At 35.1% G+C, this 18,350-nt stretch overlaps 5 protein-coding genes across 6 annotated transcripts; 2 read left to right on the forward strand and 3 right to left on the reverse strand.

Annotated features, from left to right (window-relative positions):
- The first annotated feature begins 1,600 nt into the window (after positions 1–1,600).
- On the forward strand, positions 1,601–4,829 carry LOC100267130 (uncharacterized). Its single transcript, XM_002273382.5, has 4 exons — positions 1,601–1,825; positions 2,308–3,128; positions 4,144–4,288; positions 4,401–4,829. Exons 2-4 carry the CDS (start codon positions 2,663–2,665, stop codon positions 4,459–4,461), a joined length of 672 nt encoding a protein of 223 aa, XP_002273418.1. The 5' UTR covers positions 1,601–1,825; positions 2,308–2,662; the 3' UTR covers positions 4,462–4,829.
- A 1,222-nt stretch (positions 4,830–6,051) lies between these two features.
- On the reverse strand, positions 6,052–6,763 carry LOC100261956 (cell wall / vacuolar inhibitor of fructosidase 1). Its single transcript, XM_002279720.4, has one exon. The coding sequence runs from the start codon at positions 6,662–6,664 to the stop codon at positions 6,155–6,157; it is 510 nt and encodes a 169-aa protein (XP_002279756.1). The 5' UTR covers positions 6,665–6,763; the 3' UTR covers positions 6,052–6,154.
- A 912-nt stretch (positions 6,764–7,675) lies between these two features.
- LOC100256859 (cell wall / vacuolar inhibitor of fructosidase 1) lies at positions 7,676–9,965 on the reverse strand. The gene is made up of 2 exons (XM_002273448.4): positions 9,374–9,965; positions 7,676–8,217 (listed from the first exon to the last, which is right to left on the reverse strand). The coding sequence occupies exons 1-2, from the start codon at positions 9,826–9,828 to the stop codon at positions 7,773–7,775; spliced, it is 900 nt and encodes a 299-aa protein (XP_002273484.3). The 5' UTR covers positions 9,829–9,965; the 3' UTR covers positions 7,676–7,772.
- A 651-nt stretch (positions 9,966–10,616) lies between these two features.
- LOC100246590 (cell wall / vacuolar inhibitor of fructosidase 1) lies at positions 10,617–11,150 on the reverse strand. Its single transcript, XM_019219805.1, has one exon. It carries the CDS (start codon positions 11,148–11,150, stop codon positions 10,617–10,619), a length of 534 nt encoding a protein of 177 aa, XP_019075350.1.
- Positions 11,151–12,576: 1,426 nt separating this feature from the next.
- LOC132252652 (uncharacterized) lies at positions 12,577–17,208 on the forward strand. Of its 2 annotated transcripts, XM_059736715.1 has the most exons (7): positions 12,577–13,005; positions 13,507–14,059; positions 14,152–14,421; positions 14,532–15,452; positions 15,542–15,672; positions 15,756–15,831; positions 15,923–17,208. In XM_059736715.1, the coding sequence occupies exons 2-7, from the start codon at positions 13,510–13,512 to the stop codon at positions 17,140–17,142; spliced, it is 3,168 nt and encodes a 1,055-aa protein (XP_059592698.1). In that variant the 5' UTR covers positions 12,577–13,005; positions 13,507–13,509; the 3' UTR covers positions 17,143–17,208. The 2 variants fall into 2 exon arrangements, with proteins under 2 accessions (XP_059592698.1, XP_059592697.1); XM_059736714.1 differs by lacking the exon at positions 12,577–13,005 and having other exon boundaries at positions 13,240–14,059.
- The last annotated feature ends 1,142 nt before the right edge of the window (positions 17,209–18,350 follow it).

Below are 18,350 nucleotides of genomic sequence, written 5' to 3' on the forward strand. Positions count from 1 at the left end.
AAAAATATCTTAATAGTACTTTTTGTAATGTATTATATAATAAAAAACGATTTTTGGAATAATTATTCGTTAGGTGATTGTTTAGGAATTATTTCAAATAAAATTTCAAATTTTAAAAAATTTATTAAATATATAATTTTTGTTAGAAAACGTTTTTAAGTATTAAAAAATATTTTAGAATATATTTGACAGTGATTCTAGAAAACGCTTTTAATCTTTTTAACACTTGAAATTTTTTATTATTTAAGTATTAGAAATATTAAAAACGTTTTTTAAAATTACTCCCAAACACACTTTTAATCACTTGCCAAAATCACTCTCAAACAAGTGCTCATAAACTTAACATAACGTGACAAAATTTGTATTTTTTTTTTTTTGTGTACTTTTCTACTCATAATGTTGAGAACTAATAATGCGACCTTACCCAAATATAAAATTATTATATAAACATTAATTTGGATAACATCAAAATAATGAGCCCAATTATTTGTAGCCAAATTCAGATTCAAAGATGTGGGTGGGCCCAATGAAGCCCCCCACCTACGAGGCATCAAAAACACCCCCTTAAATCACGTCATCATCTCCAAATCTTCAATATTTTTTTTGGCCGGGCCCATTTTAGGAACTGGGCCCATCCTGGTAGCCAGCACTTAATTTTTCTAGGCCCATGAATTAGACGTCTGTTTTCTCTTCTGCGGGGGCTATAATTGACTTTTCGCACTAGTTTGTTTTTTCCAAGTTTGGACACTGTTATCAATTATCATATTGTTTTTGTTTTCAGCCCAAAATTGATCTTGTCAAGGATTTGTGGCAAAAATAAAAAAACGTAAAAAAAAAATTATGTGCTTTTTATCCGGATAGCCAGGTAGGTTCACATTGAGCATCTATCCGTGATATTTGGTGAATATTTAATAATTTAATTTAAATCATCAAATAAATTAAATATATTTAACAAAATAATTTAATAATATAATTTAAAATAAAAAATAATTTTAAATAATAAATAAAAATAAATAACTTATTTTTAATTTTATATTATTATTTTATTTTTTTTATTTGACTTTTTTATTTTAATTATAAGTCATGAGTATAAATATATCAATTTAATGATTTATAATAAATTTTAAATTAATTTTATTAAATAAATTTATTATTTAAAATAAAAATTAAATAATAAATTTTAAGTTAATGATTTAAATATAGTTTAATTTAAAATTTATTTAAATAATTAAATAATAATATTTAAATTTTATCAAACACCCCATTAATATTATAAAAATTTACCACAATAAATATGATAAATGATTGAAACCTTTTGATTTCAATAAATGGTACATTATTAGGTCTAGGAGATATCATATGAATTTAGATAGGCACGTGTTTAATGCGTGAGCTTTTCGATCATTGTACCCTTGTAAAAAAATATACGGTAAACTATAAGAAATTATTATTTTTACCACGGTAAAATATTGGAAATAATTATTGCTATTTGGACAAAAAAGGATAAAAAATATTATTAATAATTATGTATATATGTAGAAACATGAGATTATACATTAAATTAACGTGTCGTTGTGACAAGTAGGACAACGAGGGAGAACAATAAATGGTGAGATTAAAAAATGGAAGTGGCCTTGTGTCGGTGGGGAATGCCTTGGCAATATCAATTTCCTCTTTCCTATAAATGAGATTATATATAGAATATGAAGAATGATAAGATACAGTTGTGAAATCCATTAAACCCTCGTGTGTTCAGCCTTTTCTCTCGCTCTCTCGCGAGCCCTTGTCGGCATTGGATCTGGGCTTCCTTCGCTTTCGTCGAAAGGTATTTGCATTTTGTTGTTGTTTTTTTTATTAATTCTTATCTGTGTTTATATATAAATTTTTTTTGGGTTTCGGTATCAACGTCAGTATGTGTAGTTTATTCATTTGTGGTTTGATATTTATGAAGTTTAGAATCATATTCTAATGGGTGGTGCGGTTGTGTGATCTGGGACTTTTTCAAGGGTTTGATTATTTTTATTTTATTTTTTAATATTTTGTGGTTCTTTGTTTTCCCTTTTTACCATTTGCTCATTGGCTTCTTAATGCCTTTGTTTCTTTATCTTTCTTGGCTCTGAAGTGTTTTCAGATTCTTCTGCATGTGATTTGGGCATTTGGGTTTGTTTTTTAGCCCCTTGTTAGCTTTGGTTTTGGTGAATTGTGAAGGGTCGGGGCACATTATTGCATTTGAAGGATTATATGATTTTTCACTGTTTTTTTAATTATAATTGATTGATTTTCTTTCTGTGTGCTTGGTAATTGCAGGGTTTTGTTCATGTTTTAAAGATTTTTTGGAAGGAAATTTGATTAGGAAGAGAGAAAAGGGGATAATTGATTTCATCCTTTTAATGATTACTTGTTAGTGGGAGGTGAGTGAAAAAGGTTGAGAGGAGATGCAGTTATTGGAGTATCAGTATTAATTGCGAGCTAAATGGAAGGGGTGGTTGGCTTCATTAAGTTAGAGCTTTCTAGTGTTGCCTTTTTCCTCATTATATGATTTATTTTTGTAGAGAGGCATAACCTGTGTTATGGGTTGATCTCAAAGATTTAAATCAGTGGGGAAAAATTGTGGGTTTGGTGTTTGGAGGGTGAAAGTGGAAGCAAAACAGATTGGTTTGTAATGGATCAAATAGCTCCGAAAGATAGAGATCTCATAGTTGATCTTGAGATTGGTGGAACTGCTAGAGGTGAAGATGGATCGGTCAAAGGTGAAGATGGTGTGAGTTTGTGTTCAAATGGGTCAAATTCAGGCATGATTCCGAAGGAGAATGTGAAGGTGTTTATTGATAAGAATTTGGTGGAGAAAGAAGCTATGGACTCTGTGGATAAGAAAGCAGTGAAGGAGAAGCGTAAAAAGCTGAGTAATAAAAAATCATCTAAACCTCCTAGACCTCCCAAAGGCCCATCACTGGATGCTGCAGACCAGAAGTTGGTCAGAGAGATTGCTGAACTTGCCATGTTGAAGCGTGCAAGGGTGGAGCGAAGGAAGGCATTGAGGAAGATGAAAGTTGCCAAGGCTTCATCAAACAGCAGCTTGTTTGCTATGGTGTTCACCGTTTTCTTCTGCCTTGTGATACTCTTTCAAGGTAATATCACTTATCTGAATGTGATTTGGACTTATCTTGGATTCTGTTGTGGTATTACGGTTTACCTTTTGTGTTCTACACAAGGATAGCTTAGCTTGTCAAAACAGATCCTTTTCCCCTTGGCCTTGGCTAAAAATTAGGTCATTAGCTATGCAGAAACTACCTTTAGTTGTGTAAAACCATCTAACAGTGAACTATGGACATGGGAATTCTCTTTCGACACTTTGATTGTAATTTTTTTTTCCTTGTATATAACCTGTTTGGTTTTGTGGCCTTTGAAATATGAAATCTTTGGTGATCATCCATTCTATGTGCATGTTCTTTTATTGACTTAGGATGTTTCTGATATCATAGGGTACCAATTTCCTTGTATGTGGATATCAATGGATTAACAAAATAAATTGAGCATGGTTTTAGTCATATTGATATGAATTTATCACCATTCATTACTTATTTTGGCACTTGCTTGTTACTGTAGCTTCTTATGCTTAAACCTTCATTTAGCTCCTTAGGAATTGCCTCTTGATTACTCTTTCAGTCTGCTCTTTGTTCTGCTACATTATTTTTTCCTTCTCTTTGTTTTTATGTTAAAACTTTTGTTTCATGCTTCCTGTTTTTGTTTAAAGACACCATAATCTTCTTAGGGAATTTAGATTGGTATTTTGCCATGGGTCCCATGGTTGTTCTTAGACACCGTTTGTCTTTCTATTTTCTCCTATCATGTTATCAGCCAACTGGGCATTGGAGTGCCAATTCCTTCTCATTTGGTTTTTCCTCAGAAATCTCAAAATATTTTCTGGAAAATGAGCATCATTGAACATTATGCTTTTAGTTTTTGTACAACTTCATTTGGTAGACCTCTAGATGTTACCTGAAAGTTGTCCAAGCAGAGTTTATTTAGTTGTCTTCCATGTTTATTTCAAATTTAAGATCTTATGCTCCTGTTGCTTGAAACTTTTGATGGTTAATAAGACTCATGGGTTGACCATTCATGATCATGCCATCATATATACAGGATTGTCCTCTAGAAGAAATTCAGCTATAACCTTCCATGGATCTCCCGAGTCAGCGGCCCCAACAGAGGGTGGCTTGATTTCTGTGCAGTACTACCACAGTATCTCGCCAAGTGATGTCAAGGAGCACGGTTCTGAATCTCCCAGGTATGTTACCCTTCTTGTTATTAGCTAACTGATAAAAATTTTCAACAGTTAAGGTTAGCAACCCAGTGATGGATTATTGAAATGAATCTACCATTATGAATGAATTTTCCAGCTTAGTAGAGCAGCTTCCTGGTCTAGAAGCCAAGGAAAAAGCGGGCAAGGCTCCAGGATGAAATGCAACCTAACTGAGAAGAAGGAAATATAGCTCTAGTCTATATTGAAGAGCATAACTTCAAGGTTGTCCATGCTGAGTTGTGGTTTTTGTGTGCTGGATCACCTACCTCGGAACCGGAAGCATTAGGGGTAATCAATCTTTTGTACATTAAATACATCTGGGATTAAGTTATTAACTACACCAGGTTTAGTAGCGTGTGTTTTTTTTATAGGTGGTGTTGGTTCTTACAGCTGCCTCCTTGGCAACTAGCCTGGACAAATGGTGTTAGATGTAGGTTTTTTCTGTAACTTGGGACTGAGTTGTGACTGTTGAATAAGTTTTTCATCCACTGCCTTGGAAATAATATATACAAATCTTTTTTTCTTCTATGGTTGTTGGAAGTGTTTAGAAACAAATTGTTGATGTTCTCCAGAGTCTTGTGGGCATAAAGATGATGATAGCCACAAATGAATGTTAGGTGGTTTATAGAATATGATCCAAAATTCAATGACTTAAAAAATATTTAAAACAAGCTTCTTATAAAAAAAAACCTAATGCAATTATAATATTCTATTAAAAATTTAAGAATAAAAAGTTTTTAGAAAAAGAAAAAGAAGATAAAAGGAGATAGACATATGTAAAGCATTCTTGGCTCTTAACAGGCCAAGTGCTATAGCTGCCATAAAATTGGTACAAAATCTCAAAACCCGGCTTTTGGTCATTTGTGAGTCTGAAATATTACTGACTTTACTAATGGATGGGAAGAAAACAGTTGGGTTTATTACAATCTTATTTGTGAGTCTACAGTAAAATTAGAGTGTGTTGGATGGGATTCTAGAAATTTTTAAAATTTTTTTAACACTTAAATAATAATAATTTTTAAATATTATAAATACTTTTTAGAATGGTTATCAAACGGATTTTTATTTTTTATTTTTTTTAATTATCAATTTTCGTCTCAAATTGTGGTTTTAATACAAAAATAAAAAATAAAAAAATTGATATGATTAAAACTATTTTTTAATAAATTTTCAATGTATTTATTTGGTTTGAGTTTAATTTTTTTGAAGTGAAATGCTGGTCAACAAATCTTGAAAAACCGATTTGGAATTTGGAAAAGTCTAGAACTGAGAGGTCGCGGAAAAGTACAAAAGCAGTTTCCACTATGACATGACTGCTCGGTGCTCAGTGCTGAGACGCACTCATTACTCACACCCACTGTATTTAGCCCATAAGGTTAACGACGCAAGAATTAGGTGGGCCTGCTTTGTCACCCATCAGCTGCTCCCTCATCTACAGCCTCCCAGCTAAAGAACAAAGTTTCATTCACATGTTTTTTTTTTAACAAATACTTTTTTGTTGTTTAAAGCTTTCAAGAATGATTTAGCATACTTATATTCTCTTATTTCTAAGGCAATATAATTAAGTCAATAAAGGATGAACTTCCTGGTTGAATCTGCTGTTTTCAGGCTTTATATCCCATTCCGAGTTGGTACAAAAAGCTGATGAAATCGAAAATTTTTGTTCTTTTGAACATTGATTTAAGAAACCCTTTTCTTTTTTTTTCTTTTTAATCATTATATTTCCATCCTTACATCAAACAATGATGTTGAATAATAATGGTTCTTATCCGAGAATTTAGTCTTTTATTAGAAGTGAGGAAGCAGTCATCACAACCCATTCATGGAGTCTTACCAAGGAAGGACTCCAGCTCACAACAAGAGCCTGATAATGGCAGAAGCCACACGAGAGAGGTCACTAACACTCCTATTGAAAGAAGTAATGGGGGAAGCCCCACTGAAGGCTCTCTCGCAGGAGTCGGCCTCGTTAGCAGCATCATTGGCACCTTGTTCTGCAAATTTGGGATTACCTGTCTTGAGAGCTTCCATGGCTGATGGAATATCAGCCTTCAAAACTGCATTATCATACAACTCTGCACAACGCCTCAAAGTGGCCTTCGTTTTTGGGTGTGGTGCTGTACCTAACAATTCACTGATTCTGTGGAGGGTGGCGATTGATTTGGCCTTGATCATATCCACCATCACCATGGCCAAGCCTGCGACGTCTGCGTGAGAGCTTCGTGGGTCTGAGCGCAGAGTCTGCACACACAGATCATAGTTGGGTGTCTGCCTGCATGTTTGCTTTACCAAATCTGCGCTGGAGAATTGGATTTGTGTCAGAGAAAGACCCACAACGCAGAGAAGAAACACGGATGATCTCATTCTTGAAAAAGATTCTGGAGGAGATTAGAACCAGATGGTTTTGAAGATCGTGATTGGATTGATCCACAGCCTTGGGCGGTTTTTATAGTGAGTTTGGCCACCCGCTTTAGAATTAATGCACCATGGGTAATTATGATGATTTTTGGCCTTTAGCTGCTGTATTTTTATTTTAAGGAAAATTACTCTTTGAGTTAAGTGAATTACACTTACACCCATTTGTTGATGGACCAGAATGGAACATAATCACCCTCTTTTTAACCGTTGACGGCCGCTACTTATTGCTACATGGTTAGTGACGTACTCATTCAAATTCTTTTCTTTTTTCTTTTTTAAGATAAAAACCCAAAAATGTCTTTTATCACTTGATAAAAATCCCAAGTGTCTTCATGGGAAGAAATCTATTACTAAAATTAACCAGACCCAAAAACATCTCCATCGAGACTTTCTTCTCCTATTCAACAAAACATTGCAATTTTTTTTTTTATATTTTTTTATGTGATGGGATCTAATTCAAGCTATATTTGACTAAAGAGTACTAATTATTTATCTTGTATAGTTTCAAACTCGTGAAGCCATTTTGAACCCAAAGCTAATAATATTTAATTGATTTGGTGTGAGTCGTTTCAAATGAAATTAATTTGATTTTGATCTTGATATAAGAGTTTGTTTGGTCATGTAAAAAATGTTTTTTTGTTTGATACTATAATTCTATAGGACATAACAAAGATGTTGTTATTATACTAGAGATGTTTATGATATCTTATATCAGATATAAAAAAAAGTTTTTAGCGTTATATAAGTACAAACTCTTTCTAATTTTATAAATAACTTTATGTAGTTGAGAACGGATCATTACGAAAACATAAAGGGTTTGTGAAAAACTTTGTAGAGAAGAAAAGAAAGTTTGGAAAAGATTGAATAATTTGTCATTACATTTGCATTGTTTTTTATTTAATAACCCCATTTTCTTTTATATTTCCATCTGTATATCAAACAAAGATGATGAATAATACTGTAACAATAATGGCTCTTATTTAGAGAATCCGCCGTTTTTATTCAAATTGTGGAAGCAGTCATCTAGAACCCATTCATGGGGTCTGACCATGGATCACGACAAGAGCCCGATAATGGCAGAAGCCACACGAGAGAGGTCACTGACACTCCTATTGAAAGAGGTAATGGGGGAAGCCCCGCCAAAGGCTCTCTCGCAGGAGTCGGCCTCGTTAGCAGCATCATTAACTCCTTGTTCTGCAAATTTGGGATTACCCTTCTTGAGAGCTTCTATGGCTGATGGAATATCAGCCTTCAGAACTGCATTATCATACAACTCCCCACAATGGCTCAAGGCCGCCTTCGTTTTCGGGTCTGGGGTCGTGCCCAATAATCCATTGATTCTATCGAGGGTGGCGGTCGCTTTGGCCTTGATTGCATCCACCGTCACCAGGGCCAAGCCTGTGACGTCAGCCGTAGAGCTTCGTGGGTCTGCGCGGAGAGTCTTCACACAGAGATCGTAGTTGGGTGTCTGCTTGCACGTTTGGTCCACCAAATCTGCTCTGGAGAATTGGATTTGTGTCAGAGAAAGACTCACGACACAGAGAAGAAACACAGACGATCTCATTCTTAAAGAAGATTCAGGAGGAGATGAGATGGACATGGTGATTGGATTGATAACATTTGCCGGATTTTATAGTGTGTCTGGCCACTGGCTATAACCATTTTTGGCGAAAATTATGCGTACATGACTTTTGAGTTACTTGCTATTGATAGCTGATTGGCATATGATTAATGATGGAAACTTTTATTTTGTTTGATTAACCCAAAAATTGATGTCCTTCAATGACTGGTTATTTCAAAGTAAAATCCACTCATTAAGAAATCATAGATTGATTTCATTCCTTTTCTATTTTGAATTAAAATCTGTAATTCCCTCTTACGTCTGATACGGCTGATGACAATTCCCTATATCAACCCTAAAAGTTAGATAAGAAAGATGTTAGAAACATTCAAGTAGTTTGTATTGTTGAGAGTCCACAAAATCAAATCTCGTTAATTTAGTGTCATTAATGGGTCAACCATAATTTCATTTTGGACCTTTATTTTGTTTCAAATATGTGTGAGATGTTTGTCAAGTACACTTCTTAGTTCTTACAGTGTGAAATAATGTCATGATGTTAGCTCATATGAGTTCCTTCCGCCTCTTGACTCGATTTTTCAGTTCAATGAATTCGGGCCTCCTTGTTAAACGGAAATGGGTGAAAACCCTAAGATATATAGAGATCCAAAGTCCTAATCTGTTCTCTCAAACTAGCAAGTTCCATTTATTGATCAAGTATTCCACTCAATTTTAAGATAATATAACTAAGTCAGTGATGGGTGAGCTATATCCCTGGTTGAATCTGCTGTTTTCAAGTTTGAACGAAGTTTTTCAGCCCATTTGAGTTGGTACAAAATGTTGATAAAATCGAGAAATTTTGTTCTTTTGAACATTGATTTAACAACCCATTCTCCTTTTTAATCTTTTAATCATTATATTTCCCTGTACATCAAATGATGAAAAACAGTGGTTCTTATTTGAGAATCTGCTCTTTTATTAAAGGTGAGGAAGCAGTCATCTACAGCCCATTCATGGAGTCTTACCAAGGAAGGACTCCAGCTCACAACAAGAGCCTGATAATGGCAGAAGCCACACGACAGAGGTCACTGACATACCTATTGAAAGAGGTAATGGGGGATGCCCCACTGAAGGTTCTCTCGCAGGAGTCGGCCTCGTTAGCAGCATCATTAGTACCTTCTTCTGCAAATTTGGGAACACCAGTCTTGAGAGCTTGCATCGCTGATGGAAGATCAGCCTTCAAAACTGCATTATCATACAACTCTACACAACGCCTCAAGGCAGCCTTCGTTTTTGGGTATCGGGTTGTGCCCAGCAATTCGCTGATTCTGTGGAGGGTGGCGATTGTTTTGGCCTTGATCACGTCCACCATCACCATGGCCAAACCTGCGACGTCTGCGTGAGAGCTTCGTGGGTCTGAGAGCAGAGTCTTCACACAGAGATCGTAGTTGGGTGTATGCTTGCATGTTTGCTTTACCAAATCTGAAGTGGAGAATTCGATTTGGGTCAGAGAAAGACCCATTACACACAGGAGAAACACAGATGATCTCATTCTTGAAGAAGGTTTCAGGAGGAGATCAGAGGTAGATGATGTGAAGATCGTGATCGATTGGATTGACCCACAGCCTTTGCGGTTTTTATAGTGGATTTGGCCACCCGCTTTTGAATTAATGCATCATTGGTAATAATAATTTTTGTTGCTGTATTTATATTTTAAGAAAAATTACACCAACAATCTTGAGGTAAATGATTTACACTTAGACCCTTTGGTTGATGAACCCAAGTGTAACATAAGCCCCTCCTTTTACATGTGATTGAGAGAGAGAGACCTTATTAGTAGGAGTGGCCAAGCCAGGTGCCTAGCATTTCTAAAAGTTAAAATCTTAGACTGATTGATTACCTCTTTATGTCTAATCGATACTGGATGATAAAGAGAAAGTTTAAAGGTAGATAATGATTGATGCCCTTTTTAGGCCTTATCAAGATTGAATGATAAAGAGGAAGTTTGAAGATAAATACAAATTTTATAAATCCAATCAAATTGCCTTATTTCTTGTTCAAATACGAATGGATAGTCAAGGTTTATGGAGATGGTTTAGGACATGATTTTTATTGATTACTCTAATTTCTGTTAAGCTTGTGTGCCACATGCTACATCCTTAATCTAACATTAGATTAAAAAATCAGAAGTGTTTGCATGGAAAGAAAGCGATTGCTGAGATCATCCAAACCCAAAGATGTCTAAATCGACCCTTCTTCACCTATTCAACAAAACATTGCAATTCTTTTAAGTGATGAGATCCAATTCATTGAAGAAGAAGAGGCAACCGAGCTTATAAGTTATAACAACATCCTGACAATGGAGGCAGCCACAAGAGAAACATGGTGGACCAGTTTGTTCATATTAGTTATGGGCGAAGTCTCAAAATTCTCTTCACATACCCTGGCCTCTAATGAAGCGTCTGTTGCACCTTGCTCTGCAAACTTGTAATCACCTTTCTCCAAAGCTTCCATGGCTTCCGGGACGTCACCCTTCAGCACTGCGTTATACTTATCAATACAATCAAGCAAGGCGCCGCGTGTATGCGGGTCTGTGCCGCCCTTCTTCAGCAGCTCATTGATGCGGCTCAGGATGCTGACCGTGTCCCTCTTTATCACATCCACCATAATAATGGCGAGGCCTCTCACATCAGCTCCGGCACTGCGAGGGTCTGAGAGGAGAGTCTTGAGGCAGAGAGCATGATAAGGGGTCTGCTTGCAGATTTTGTCTACGAAGGGGGTGTTCTTGTGAGCCAAGACGGAGCAGTGGGTGAATGAGAGAAGAAGGGTATAAAGAAGAAAGATGAATATTGGTAGAGAGATGGAAGTCTTCATCTTTGGCTGAGTGATGAAGGAGAATTGGTAGAAGCTTTTATAGCGAGTGTTAATGATGAGCTGAGTTGTTGGTCACATACTCAAAGACGCTGCATTTTTTGCCCATAACGACAGAAGGGACAGTGGGGCTGCTTGTACGCCATTCAGGTGTTATCGTCTAGAACCTCCTGGCCAAAGGAAAAAGTCTATATAATTTAGTTCCTAGTTGGATTAACACGACTTGAGATGATCCATACCTAATAGGGAAAAGCTTACTTTGATGGCTGGGTTTCTTGATCTGAATAAAGTCCTCAAGGCCCTTTGGGTTGATGACGATTTAAAAAAATTTCTTTTGGGGTCTTCAGTAAAGATAGAAGTAGGCAAGCATCATAGCTTCAATGATGTCTCATTCAAAGTTCAACGGACGACTCTTAACTCACAAGTCACAACAACCACCTAATAATGGCAGAAACCACACGAGAGAGATCGCTTGACATTTCTGTGGGAAGGAGTGATGGAAGGTTCAATATAAACATGTCGATTTAAGAACATAAAAATAAAATAATTCATGTAAATACACACGGGCAAGCATCAATGAAATTAAGTATGGTGGAATGGTCTAGTTTCCTCATTGTAAGGTAGATCACTTGATGCACATTATACATGTTGCATGCACCAAGCCCTAAGATTTGGTAGAGAAGTCTTAGGCTAATGGTGCATTATAATAGTCTATTACTTATAAAAAAAAATCCACATGGATTGGGGTGCTATTCGGACCCATAGTTGTGGGCTAAGATGGAGCAATAGGTCAATTGGAGAAGAAGAGTAAGAAGAAGAATGGATCTCTTAATCTTTGTAGATAGAGGTGGAGTCGGTTGAGCTTTATATATCATACAAGCCTACACTTATGCTAAAGCCCCATGCCATAGTCCACCCCTACCACTTTTATATTCACCTTACTCTTGTGGATAGTCTTTTTAAAACTTGCATGTATACTTCAAGTAAGGTGTTGAGTCTGTTGACACAATCTTTTGTAAACTAAGCCTACCATATCATGTATCTTTTGGAATTTATCATATAGTCGCTTTAAAAGCAATGACTCTTACTGTTTGTCTATTATTTCCTTGTCTCCTGTGAGCATGGATTGAAAAATCGGAAAATGTCGCCGATATTTCGGAGAAATATCGGTTATCGGGCGGCATCGAAACGATAATCGGCACCGATTATCGATTGACGGAAAAATCGGCCAAAAATCGGCAAAATCGCCGATATATCGGCGAAATATCGGTGGAGGACCGAAAAATCGGCGAAACATCGGCGAGTGGAGCCACGCGCGGCGAAGACGGCAGAGGACAGCAAAAAATCGGCGATTAATCGGTAAAATCGGCGATAAATCGCCGATTTTTTCAAAAAATCGGCGATTTTTTGCCGATAAAATCGCGATAAATCGGCGATTTTTTGAAAAAATCGGCGATTTTTTTGAAGATTCCCTGCTTTTGATCTGACGGCCAATTTTGAATTTTTGAGGATCTGATGGCCCAGATTTCACCCGTGTATGTAAAGGCCTCCAACGGTCAGATTTGTGATCCAATGGTGGAAAATCAATCTTGACTTTATCCAAGGGCTATGGAGTGTTTCCAACGGTTATATGAAGATCTAATGGTGAAATTTGAACCAAATTTTGATCCAACGGTTAAAATTAATTTATAACGGCTAGTTTGACCATCCAACGGCTAGTTTGACCAAAAAAATTCCTATAAATACCCACATTCCATTTCATTTCATACATCAAAATTCTTATATGATCTAGCAAAAATTTTTTATTTTGAAAATTTGGTGGTGAAGGGGATTAACTCCAAGTCAAAGGCTAATTAAGGTATGTCTTACCTTTTATAAAATTTATTTTATTATGCATAATTAAATTTTATTTGTTATATATAGTTTAATTGATATTTTCTAATTCATATGGAAATGTAATTGTAATGTTTATCTATTTCATATATGCATAATTCAATTTTAATTTTTATTAGTAATGATTCTTATCAATTTCATGAATATGCAAATTTAATTTATTTTAATTTAATTTAATTCTTATCAAAATTTTATTGTAATGTTTATCTATTTCATATATGCATAATTCATTTTTAATTTTAATTTTTATTAGTAGTGATTCTTATCAATTTCATGAATATGCAAATTTAATTTATTTTAATTCTTATCAAAATTTTATTGTAATGTTTATCTATTTCATATATGCATAATTCAATTTTAATTTCAATTTTTATTAGTTCTTATCAATTTCATGCATATTAAATTTCTTACATGTTTTATCTTTAATAATTTTAAATTTGATATTAGTTTCATAATTCAATTTTAGAAAATGGCTAGTGAAAGCGGTACCATGGGTCGAGATCCTTGTTGGAAATATTGTACACCTATGGAAGGGAACAAAAATGGAACAATATGCAATTACTGTGGGTTGGCAATAAAGAGTGGTGGGATTACTCGTTTTAAATTTCACCTATCACATACAGACCCTAATTCAAATACAAAAAAGTGTCCTAACGTGCCTCCAGAAGTGAAACAAGAAATAAGACGACTTATAGAGCAAAGAAATAAGGCAAAAGCGAAGAAAGCTGTTGATATAGAAGAGATTCGAGCAGAACTGCGAGACACAATGGGAAGAAGACATAGGCATTTAATTGATGAGGACGATGAGGAGAACCTTGGTGGTGATGGTGGTGGTGATGATGGTGGTGGTGGTGGTGGTGGTGATGATGATGATGATGGAGATGATGATGTGTATATGTATCCGGCTGACATGCACCCTGATGAGCGACATGCTTATAGAGAGGCAGTTCGAGCATCAAAAGCTGCTGAATGGAATCGACAACAACAAGAACATTTTATAAAAGGCAAAAGAAAAACAGGTATAATATTAATTTGAATTATTACTGTTTCTTATCAACTTTATCAATAATATTAAATTAACATATATGTTTAATTTTAATAATTATAATAGGCGAGTCTTCACATCCAACCAATCCAACAACAAGGCAAATGCGAAAATCGCAAAGTGTTCGATATTCAGATGCATCACTGCCTGATGCACCCTCATTGTACAAATCTTCAGCAGCAAGACAGAAAACTGTAAAAAATCTTTTCAAAGGTGGTGCCATCAAGGAAACCATGGGACGTTTGATCAGTAAGTTCTTCATATATGAGAGTGTTCCGCCAAGTAAAGCAGACTCTCACCACTTCAAGAACATGATTGTTGGTGCACAACAAGCAGGTAATTACTATAATTTTAAAAGTTGTATTTATTTGAACAATATCATTACTATTTATATAGTATGATTGACACAAATGTTCTTATATGTTTTAATTATATATGGATGGTAGGTATGGGTATAGAACCGCCGTCTCCTTATGAAATCAAACACAAGTATTTGGATATGGAGTACAAAGACATGGAAGCTTATGTCAATATTCAAAGAGAAAAGTGGAAGACTTATGGATGCACGATTATGTCTGACGGATGGACTGGGCCCACGAAATTAAGCATAATTAATTTCATGGTATATTCAAAAGGTAGCACAATCTTCCTCAAATCCGTTGATGCATCAAATAATATAAAGGACAACAAATACATATATGGTTTGTTGAAGGATGTGATCAAGGAAGTTGGCAAACAAAATGTGGTCCAAATAGTTACAGATAATGGGTCGGCATTCGTGAAGGCGGGGAAGTTGTTAATGAAGAAATACAATCTTTATTGGACTCCGTGTGCAGCACATTGCATCGACTTAATGTTCGAAGACATCGGTAAAAGGACGAGTGTTGCAGATCTGATTACAAAGGCTCGAAAGATAACCAACTTCATTTATAACCATAGTTGGTTGCTTGCACAGATGCGGAAGGTGTGTGGTGGAGACATAGTTCGTCCTGGAGCAACAAGATTTGCAACCAATTATATAGCCCTTGACAGTCTTTTGAAAAAGAAAGCAAACTTGAAGAAAGTGTTTATCAGTGATGAATGGGCACAACACAACTTAAGTCGCACATTAATCGGCAAAGAGGTTGAATCACTTATGTTTGACCATGCGTACTGGGAAAGAGTGGGAAAGTTAGTGTCAATATATGAGGCGCTATACACAGTTCTTCGCATTGTCGATTCAGAAGTTGTTCCTACAATGCCATTTGTGTACGAATTGATTCGAGTTATGAAAGAGAACCTCATTCGACTTAATGCTAAAGAATGGGTGTTAGAAATAATTGCAGATCGTTGGGATAGAACTCTTAAACATCCTCTTCATGCAGCAGGTAAGTATTATTCATCTTTGAAATTTATTGGTATTTAATATGTTTCTTTCATAAAATTCTAATTTTACATTTCTACTTTACTATTGTAGCATTCTTTCTTAATCCAAGATTTCAATATAAACGTGGAGTTGGTACTGATCCTGATCTACTTCAAGCTGTTCATGAAGTCTTTGCGAAATTAGATCCTACATCAGAAGGTCTTAGTCAATTTGGAAATGAGGTAAATTATTAGAGTTATAATATAAATTAAATAATTGAATTTCATTTACTCAACTTTTTCACTTTCAATTATTTAATATGTAGATTATACTATTCCGAGATGCAAAAAGAGGATTCGGTGATCGAGCAGCGATTGCTTCGAGGTCAGAAATGGTTCCCGGTGAGTATTATTTGTGAAATAATAATTCATTTCATTAGCATATTATTGTAACTTTCCAATATAAGTATTGATATCATTTATTTGGTTGTAGCTGAATGGTGGTTCATGTATGGACATCACGCTCCTACATTAAGAAGGTTGGCCATCAAGGTTTTATCGCAAACTGCATCATCTTCAGCTTGTGAGAGAAATTGGAGCACGTTTGCCTTAATTCATACAAAACAAAGAAATCGGCTTGCTTACCCGATGCTCCAACAATTAGTTTTCTGTTATTATAACATGAAACTAAAGATACGTGACATGGAAGCAGAACAAGACAAAGTTGCAGAGAAAGATTACCTCGATTTACTTGACATTGCAACTGAGGTTGGTGAAGAAGAAGATAACCAATTGTTTCAATGGGTTAGACCTCTTCATCTAGATGATGAAGATGGAAATCCCGACCCACGAATTGCCGCACATGTCCGAGAAGCAGGTGTTGATGTTGATCGAGTGTTATCCGAAGAAGTTCATACTGATAGTTTCAGCCAAGACACGAGAGATTCATTTCAACAAGGAATTTCTCAGCCGGCAGTCACTTCTCGACCTTCTTTTGACTCCACGAGTGTTGAACATAGTAGTAGACCTAGTGCTACTGGTACTTCTGCTTCCGGTTATGATGGTTCAAGAGGAGAGGGGACCAATGATGGTAGCGACCCTGGAAATGATGAAGGGGATGTTAGACAACAACAACAAAGTGGACAACCATTGGCATTTACTTGTGAAGATGATTTCACACATTGTACTCAAGATGAAGACCACGGCTCTAGAAGAGCCGGTCCAGGTGTTGGAGCCATTGGAAAGCCATATAGAGGAAGACAACGAAGGATGATGCCATACAACGAGGACTCATTGTCGGCCAGTTTTGAGTCGATGAGTGTAGAGACTCAATTCAGTGATTCATCAAACGAAGCCAACATTTATGCCCCTTATGCAATGAGTTATGGTCAGCCTCCTCAAAATCTTTCAAGTTCCACTGATGAAGAGTATGAAAGGTATAACTATCCTTCTTCCACACAAATGCCATACTACCTTCCACATCAGCTGCAACAACAAGGATTTCAAACGAGCACATGGGAAAACCCTGGATTTCCTATCCATGGACAAGTTGTTGGTAGGACTCAAGAAATTTATGCATGGCATGTTCGTACATACAATCAATACTATCGAAACTCCATGTCCTGGTATGAATATTGTCTTCAACAAGATGGGCTCCCTTCATCTAACAATAACAATATGATGGAACCACATCGATCTTCATTTTGGTATTAAGGACCATTGCAATGTCATATGTATTATGTTTATGTGTAAATTGTTTTCATTTAATGAAATCAAATATTTCTTAACTCAATTCTAACTTTCTAAGTGTACAATTCCAAATTTCATATTTTTTATTCTTCAAATCCAAGTATCGTAAACTATTTACCGATATTTTTTTCTTTGACCATATTTATGTCAATTACACTTATAAAATAACTTTAACATGCATATTCTTGCTTATTTTATCATTCTTTGGCTTTTTTTAAGCATTCCCATCAATTTTGGATAATTTTTGTCTCACCGATATTTGATGAAAAATATCCACCGATATTTCTCCGATATTTCCGATATATCCGTAAAATCCAAGTACCGATATATCCGTGTTTACCGATATTTCAATCCTTGCCTGTGAGTGAATACTAGTCATGCTTATTTTTAGTACTCCTCCAATCCCCTTGTTGGTGAGTTTTACCATCTACTATTAAGTCTAATAATTTCTTGCTCTATCACGGTGTCATAGTTGTGATGAATTTTTGTCAAGATTCTCCCATTCGAAGATCATCCTTAATTCACCCATTTAGCCTTTCTTTCAATTTTCATAGATGACGTTTTTTTCTCAGTCTAAGATTCTATCTATTGTCTTTAGATGAAAATAGTATGAGTGTCAGAACCCCTTAGCTATCTCAACCATTGGGACTTCGACGGTCAAGTTAGTCGTTGATTTCTGTACTCATTTTTTCTTACCTTCCTATCGAGGATACTTTCTTTTTATAAACCCATTTAACTAAAATTCATTAAAAATCATTGAATTTATTTATTAAAAGAGACTTGACTAATCACTAAATATGGTAAGTGAATTTTAAATTTTATATTTTTATCCTTTCTATAAAATAAAGATTTTTAAATGATTTTATACTAAAATGTGATTTTTTAAGTCAAATTTTTATTATTAGTTCCATTCTATAAAAAAATTAAAATTCTAAAAAAAAAGGACTATTTAAGTTGATTTATTAGATGATAAATCAAAGTTTATTTTCAATTGATTTATCTTGAAGTTCAATTTATTTTAAAATAAATGTTTAACATAATAATATTAGAATTCTAAATAAACTATACTTAATTTATTTATAAGATTTAATTAATTTTTATTAAAGGGTTAATAAAAAAAATTAAATTAGAATTGTATTTCTTTAAATCATTATGATAAATAAAATAAAAAT

Source organism: Vitis vinifera, chromosome 5 (genome assembly GCF_030704535.1).
Source record: "Vitis vinifera cultivar Pinot Noir 40024 chromosome 5, ASM3070453v1".
Lineage (NCBI taxonomy): Eukaryota > Viridiplantae > Streptophyta > Magnoliopsida > Vitales > Vitaceae > Vitis > Vitis vinifera.

Excerpts from the sequence above, each read along its gene's own strand:
- LOC100267130 (XM_002273382.5), top strand. The coding sequence starts at position 2,663 with ATGGATCAAATAGCTCCGAAAGATAGAGATCTCATAGTTGATCTTGAG. Across the intron at positions 3,129-4,143 it reads CCTTGTGATACTCTTTCAAG|GATTGTCCTCTAGAAGAAAT; the intron begins GTAATATCACTT and ends TCATATATACAG. Across the intron at positions 4,289-4,400 it reads CACGGTTCTGAATCTCCCAG|CTTAGTAGAGCAGCTTCCTG; the intron begins GTATGTTACCCT and ends TGAATTTTCCAG.
- LOC100261956 (XM_002279720.4), bottom strand. The coding sequence starts at position 6,664 with ATGAGATCATCCGTGTTTCTTCTCTGCGTTGTGGGTCTTTCTCTGACA.
- LOC100256859 (XM_002273448.4), bottom strand. The coding sequence starts at position 9,828 with ATGAGATCATCTGTGTTTCTCCTGTGTGTAATGGGTCTTTCTCTGACC. Across the intron at positions 8,218-9,373 it reads CCCATTACCTCTTTCAATAG|AGCAGATTTGGTGGACCAAA; the intron begins GTATGTCAGTGA and ends CCAATTCTCCAG.
- LOC100246590 (XM_019219805.1), bottom strand. The coding sequence starts at position 11,150 with ATGAAGACTTCCATCTCTCTACCAATATTCATCTTTCTTCTTTATACC.
- LOC132252652 (XM_059736715.1), top strand. The coding sequence starts at position 13,510 with ATGGCTAGTGAAAGCGGTACCATGGGTCGAGATCCTTGTTGGAAATAT. Across the intron at positions 15,453-15,541 it reads ACATCCTCTTCATGCAGCAG|CATTCTTTCTTAATCCAAGA; the intron begins GTAAGTATTATT and ends TTACTATTGTAG. Across the intron at positions 15,832-15,922 it reads GAGGTCAGAAATGGTTCCCG|CTGAATGGTGGTTCATGTAT; the intron begins GTGAGTATTATT and ends ATTTGGTTGTAG.